The 6,647-nt window shown below is 55.6% G+C and overlaps 1 protein-coding gene across 10 annotated transcripts in view; it reads left to right on the top strand.

Annotated features, from left to right (window-relative positions):
• The window catches only part of ZMIZ2 (zinc finger MIZ-type containing 2), a 23,246-nt gene that overhangs the window by 10,260 nt on the left and 6,339 nt on the right, over window positions 1-6,647 (top strand). For 5 of the 10 annotated variants that reach the window (XM_017871666.1, XM_017871665.1, XM_017871671.1 and 2 more), the window contains exons 7-13: window positions 522-701; window positions 1,380-1,457; window positions 1,653-1,821; window positions 3,245-3,389; window positions 3,491-3,701; window positions 4,620-4,725; window positions 5,001-5,158. In XM_017871666.1, the coding sequence (XP_017727155.1) occupies window positions 522-701; window positions 1,380-1,457; window positions 1,653-1,821; window positions 3,245-3,389; window positions 3,491-3,701; window positions 4,620-4,725; window positions 5,001-5,158 (1,047 nt within the window). The remainder of the gene's footprint in view (window positions 1-521; window positions 702-1,379; window positions 1,458-1,652; window positions 1,822-3,244; window positions 3,390-3,490; window positions 3,702-4,619; window positions 4,726-5,000; window positions 5,159-6,647) is intronic. The other 5 variants (XM_017871669.1, XM_017871673.1, XM_017871668.1 and 2 more) reach the window with 3 other exon arrangements.

The raw sequence follows: 6,647 nt of genomic DNA, 5'->3' as shown, positions 1-6,647 counted from the left end.
CCGCGCCCGGCCAAGACCTTGTTTTTTTTTAAAAAAAAAAGCAAAAGCCAGGCCTTGTGGCTCATGCCTGTAATCCCAGCACTTTGGGAGGCTGAGGCAGGTGAATCACTTGAGGTCAGGAGTTCAAGACCAGCCTGGCCAATGTGGTAAAACCCCCATCTCTACTAATAATACAAAAAATTAGCTGGGCATGGTGGCGTGCACCTGTAATCCCAGCTACTTGGGAGGCTGAGGCAGGAGAATTGCTCAAACCCGGGAGGTGGAGGCTGCAGTGAGCCAAGATTGTACCACTGCACTTCAGCCTGGGCAACAGAGTGAGACTGTCTTAAATTTAAAAAAAAAAAAAAAAGACTTCTGCATGTGAGAACTGCCTGTGCCTGACAGTGTCACGGCAGGATCTTCAAGGGGACTGGGAAATCTCCATTCCCCCAACCCTGCCACACATGAGACTCCGCTTTCCTTCTGGAACCAGCTCCCCTGATGCCTCTTTTCTCCCCTCGGGCATTTTGCCTCTTGTTCAGGTGTATCCAGGGCAGCAGTATCTGCAAGGAGGCCAGTACGCACCCAGCACCGCCCAGTTTGCGCCCAGCCCTGGGCAGCCCCCTGCCCCCTCCCCTTCCTACCCTGGGCACAGGCTGCCCCTGCAGCAGGGCATGAGCCCGTCCCTGTCTGTGCCCGGCCCCACGGGACTGCACTACAAGGTAGGGCAGGCTCCTCTAGGCCCTGTGCCGGGCTCCATGCTGAGTGCTGTGGGACAGGGGACCTTGGGGCAGTCCTGTCCTCAAGAGCGACAGGGTGGCTAAAGGGGCCAGCAGGGTGTGTAGGTCCATGTGTGCTCATGGACCACAGCTCTACAGGAGAGGGGAGATGGGGGGTGGGGGGGTCCTGACCAGTGTAAGAGCAGCTCCCGGGGTTTGGGATCCACTTCTGAAAGGACCCTTTACAAGATTAATATATCTCAGGGGTATCCAGTGCAGCAGGCAGGCACCCAAGACATTTGAATGTCCTTTATGGAAAAGTGTCCTCATTCCTTCTGCTTGCTGCAGAGAAATCCAGTGAGAGGACGGGCCCTCGCTGCTGGCCACGCACCCTTTCTGGGTGCATGGGCAGAGTGCACCTCCATGGGAGCCTGGGTGCGCCGGGTGGTGCAGCTGCGGGGAGGAGAGGAGGAGGGCTTAGTGTGCCTTTATCTTTTCAGCCCCTCCGACCTGTTTGATCATTTTCCTCTGTGGCTATGATTGCTTTAAGTAGTGTTACTTGTAGATTATTTGGAAAAATACAAGAGAGTGTAAAGAAGACCATGTGTGGTGGGCTTCTAGGGTCAGGTCCGGGTGGGGGCCGGCTAGAGCCCCAGGTGCATGCAGTTTTCTCTCCCGCAGCCCACAGAGCAGTTCAACGGGCAGGGCGCCAGCTTCAACGGGGGCAGCGTCAGCTACAGCCAGCCTGGCCTGAGTGGGGTAGGGGGCCTGGCTGGGCGGATGGGCTGGGAGGCTCACAGGGTGGGCATATGGAGAGAGGGCGACCGGGCAGGCACCCCTGGGGCTGCCTCCTGTCCACCTCTGTTATCATGGTTTCCAGTGGGTGCTCCGTGAACAGACTCCACTCCCATCCACCTGGCATTCTGCCTTGACTGTTTGTGCTCAACCCTACAGCCTACCCGTTCCATCCCGGGCTATCCCAGTTCCCCACTGCCAGGGAACCCCACACCACCCATGACCCCAAGCAGCAGCGTCCCTTACATGTCACCAAGCCAAGAGGTCAAGTCTCCCTTCCTGCCTGATCTCAAGCCCAACCTCAACTCCTTGCACTCATCGCCCTCTGGTAAGTCTGTCCACTCTTGGGACAATGGGATGACAAGGCCAGGGTGGGCATGGGGGAATCACAGGACTCCAGAGAGTCCTGTAGGATCTTGGGGGACAGGGGGTGGCTGCCATATCCCTAAGAAGAGGGCTGGGTGCGGTGGCTCACACTTGTAATCCCAACACTGTGGGAGGCTGAGCACAAGAGTTCAGGGTTACAGTGAGTATGATCTTGCCACTGCACTTCAACCTGGGTGACAAAGCAAGACCCTGTCTTTATTTTATTTTATTTTATTTTTTTTTTGAGACGGAGTCTTGCTCTGTCACCCAGGCTAGAGTGCAGTGGCCGGATCGCAGCTCACTGCAAGCTCCGCCTCCCGGGTTCACGCCATTCTCCTGCCTCAGCCTCCCGAGTAGCTGGGACTACAGGCGCCCGCCACCTCGCCCGGCTAGTTTTGTATTTTAGTAGAGACGGGGTTTCACCGTGTTAGCCAGGATGGTCTCGATCTCCTGACCTCGTGATCCGCCCGTCTCGGCCTCCCAAAGTGCTGGGATTACAGGCTTGAGCCACCGCGCCCGGCCAAGACCCTGTCTTTTAAAAAAAAAAAAAAAAAAAAACCAAGGATTCCATCTTCTTAGAGACAAGTCGCTTAGTGCCAAGCCTTCACCTTTTTGTTCTGTTTGTGGGTTTCTTTGCAAAGAAGGCTGTGAAATTTCTCTCTAGAAAAATACCCCTGTGCACAGAATGTTGTATATAATTTCAGGGGATTTATGAATCAAAGTGCTGGGATTACAGGCTTGAGCCACCGCGCCCGGCCAAGACCTTCTCTTTAAAAAAAAAAAAAAAAAAACCAAGGATTCCTTCTTCTTAGAGACAAGTCGCTTAGTGCCAAGCCTTCACCTTTTTGTTCTGTTTGTGGGTTTCTTTGCAAAGGAGGCTGTGAAATTTCCCTCTAGAAAAATACCCCTGTGCACAGAATGTTGTATATAATTTCAGGGGATTTATGAATCCCCCCGAAGCCCATTCCAGGGAGACCACAGCAGCAGAAGTTGGGGTCGTAGAACTCTAAACGGAGCTGTAGGGCAATTGCAGATGGCCCTCACACACCTTGGCCTCCTAGTCTCTCTGAAAGCACTGGAAACAGCTTCTGTCTGGATTGGGGACATGTTCCCCTATTATGGTTTAGGGGACTTTGGGCTGGGCTGCTGAGGCAGGAGACAAAAGAGAACATCACGACCAAATGCCCAGGCCTCAGGAGAGATGCTGCCCGTGGCCCCAGCCCCAGGGCACCACTCAGGCCTGCCGAGCAGTGCCTGACAGGAGGGGCTCCCTTCGCCAAGGTCCCTGCGGGGAAGGTGACTGGGAAGCCGCTGCCCTCCTTGAGTGGCTACAAGATGCTTCGGCTGGGGCAGCCCAGTTCACAGCCAGTGGCCTCTGCTTCCAGGAAGTGGGCCTTGTGACGAGTTGCGGCTGACCTTCCCTGTGCGCGATGGGGTGGTCCTGGAGCCCTTCCGCCTGCAGCACAACCTGGCTGTGAGCAACCACGTCTTCCAGCTGCGAGACTCAGTCTACAAGACCCTAATGCTGAGGTGAGCTCCGCCTGGCCCCCAGCTGACCCCCACGTGGCTCTGTTCCTCCTCCCACACTCTCAGGGCCCGTTTTCTGGGTGTCCACCCATCTTCCTAAGCAGGCCTGACCTGGAGTTGCAGTTCAAGTGCTACCACCACGAGGACCGGCAGATGAACACCAACTGGCCAGCCTCGGTGCAGGTCAGCGTCAATGCCACGCCGCTCACCATCGAGCGCGGCGACAACAAGACCTCACACAAGCCACTCTACCTGAAGCACGTGTGTCAGCCAGGCCGCAACACCATCCAGATCACCGTCACCGCCTGCTGCTGCGTGCGTGTACTGCGGCGCCGTGGGGGCGGTGCCATGGGGTGGGGCGGGGTGTGGGCGGGGCCTGGCCCAGCGGCACAGTGGGAGCGGAGCCAGGACATGGGCGGGCCGCCGCCTCCTGCTGTTTTGCTGCCTGCTGCCTGCTGTAGCGTGTGTGCCCCTTGGGGATGGAGAGCAGGCCATGGGGGCTTTATTATTTCAGAAAAATGCATTGCTTCTCCTTGTTACTGCCTTGTATTTCCATTTTAATCTGTCATCCTTGCCCTTTAGGAAAGCGATTCAGTAATACACCCTAGCTGTTTTCCAGTTAGAATAAATTGACTAGATTTGATGGTCACATTAATTATGTAAGAGAAACCAGGCTGTGCAGAAAGCTCATGGAGCTCGGAGTCCCCAGCTGATCAAGCATTACCGGTTCTAGCAAGCATCAGGGTCACCCTTGGGCTAGAGGAGAAAGGGACGGCTTATGAGTGCACTAGTCAGCCTGGGCGTGAGGGCCTTGGGGACGGGGTGGCCACACACCACATTCTATGGGATATGGCAGATGTCAATACAGACCCAGCATCTGTGACTGTGGATGTGCGAGCAGGGGGACGTTCAAGGGGACTTGAGGTGATTCTCTCAATGGAGAGGTGGTGACTGGGTGATGATTAGACAGGCAGGAGGCCCAGCACAGCTGCAGAGATGGGTACAAGTGTGGGCAGGGCGCTGAGGCCAGGAAAGGCAGCTGGATGGGGCCAAGCCACTGAGGAGTGTCACTGGCTGACCCACCATGCCCAGCCCACCCTGCCCTCAGCCTTGTCCCTCCCCCACCTGGCAGCCCCTGACACACACTCCCCAGCACACCCTTTACCTGGCCAGGGTGGCCCCTAGCCCAATTCCTCTCAACGACACCAACGACATCCTCCCATTGTTTTGCAGTCCCACCTCTTCGTGCTGCAGCTAGTGCACCGCCCGTCCGTCCGCTCAGTGCTGCAGGGCCTCCTCAAAAAGCGCCTCCTGCCTGCCGAGCACTGCATCACCAAGAGTGAGTAGCCCCTGCCCCTCAGCTGCCAGGCAGCCATCCACACTCTATGTGGCCCATGCCCAAGCCAAACAAGCCTCCTTGTGGGCACCTCCTCATGCCACACCAGGTCATCTCCTTGGACAGGTGGCTCTGCGTTAGGGGCAGTGGTTAGCTCCAGGTGGCCCCTCAGAGTTGTCAGTGGGTCAGTGAGTGGGTCCCTGCCTGGTTGGTATCCCCATTCACACCTCCCCATCTTGAGGACCCTTTACTCAAGTCCATTACCTTGTTGATGTCAGTAAAGCGGAACTTCAGCAGTGGTACCATCCCTGGCACCCCTGGGCCCAACGGAGAGGACGGGGTGGAGCAGACAGCTATCAAGGTGTCCCTGAAGTGCCCCATCACCTTCCGCAGGATCCAGCTCCCCGCCCGAGGTCATGACTGTCGCCACATACAGGTAGGTGGTTACTGCAGAACCTTGGCGGAATTTGCTGCTGCTAAAATATCTTGAGTCAATACATCAGTGTCATTCTCTGGACAGACATGAACTCTAGTGCCTTGGCTGTCAGGCTGACAGGACAGGCCTCCCCCATCAAGGAGGCAGGTGGGCCTGGCTCCCCCAAGACTAGGCTATTTTTTCTTCCAAATATAATTATCATTTTACTAACTTTTTTACTGCCTGCTTCATTATGGGTTTAAGTTTTTTTTTAATTTTTATTTATTTATTTATTTATTTATTTTTGAGACATACTCCCGCTCTGTCGCCCAGGCTGGAGTGCGGTGGCGCAATCTCGGCTCACTGCAGGCTCTGCCTCCCAGGTTCACGCCATTCTCCTGCCTCAGCCTCCCGAGTAGCTGGGACTACAGGCCCCTGCCGCCACGCCTGGTTAATTTTTTTGTATTTTTTTTTTTTTTTTTAGTAGAGATGGGGCCCACCATGCCCAGTTAATTTTTCATATTTTTTTTAGTAGAGACGGGGTTTCACCGTCTTAGCCAGGATGGTCTCGATCTCCTGACCTCATGATCTGCCCACCTCAGCCTCCCAAAGTGCTGGGATTACAGGCGGGAGCCACTGCATCCGGCCAAGAGTTCACGTTTTGAAAGGCATAAGGTTGCAGGGTCCAGTCTTCCTGCCCTACCTGCAAGGGTGACCATCGTTAGCGTGTCTGTCTTTGCAGAAATACTGTGAGTATGGACAAATAGATGCACAGCCCACTGTCTCTGTGGTTACATAGTGGTCCCTATTGCACACACTGCTCTGTGCTGTCATTTTTCTTCGTGTAACACCATGTTCTGAGGCCGGGTGCGGTGACTCACGCCTGTAATCCCAGCACTTTGGGAGGCCAAGGCGGGTGGATCACAAGGTAAGGAGTTCGAGACCAGCCTGGCCAGCATGGTGAAACCCTGTCTCTACTAAAAATATAAAATTAGTTGGGGCGGCCGGGCGCGGTGGCTCAAGCCTGTAATCCCAGCACTTTGGGAGGCCAAGGCGGGTGGATCACAAGGTAAGGAGTTCGAGACCAGCCTGGCCAGCATGGTGAAACCCTGTCTCTACTAAAAATATAAAAATTAGTTGGGGCGGCCGGGCGCGGTGGCTCAAGCCTGTAATCCCAGCACTTTGGGAGGCCGAGACGGGCGGATCACAAGGTCAGGAGATCGAGACCATCCTGGCGAACACAGTGAAACCCCGTCTCTACTAAAAATACAAAAAAACTAGCCGGGCGAGGTGGCGGGCGCCTGTAGTCCCAGCTACTCGGGAGGCTGAGGCAGGAGAATAGCGGGAACCCGGGAGGCAGAGGTTGCAGTGAGCTGAGATCGAGCCACTGCACTCCAGCCTGGGCGACAGAGCGAGACTCTGTTTCAAAACAAAGCAAAACAGGCCGGGCGCGGTGGCTCATGCCTGTAATCCCAGCACTTTGGGAGGCCGAGACGGGCGGATCACGAGG

This window comes from Rhinopithecus bieti, unplaced genomic scaffold (assembly GCF_001698545.2).
Source record: "Rhinopithecus bieti isolate Rb0 unplaced genomic scaffold, ASM169854v2 scaffold_6908, whole genome shotgun sequence".
Classification (NCBI taxonomy): Eukaryota; Metazoa; Chordata; class Mammalia; order Primates; family Cercopithecidae; genus Rhinopithecus; species Rhinopithecus bieti.
Note: the sequence above shows the minus strand (reverse complement) of the source record. Positions and strands in the feature narration are given on the sequence as shown.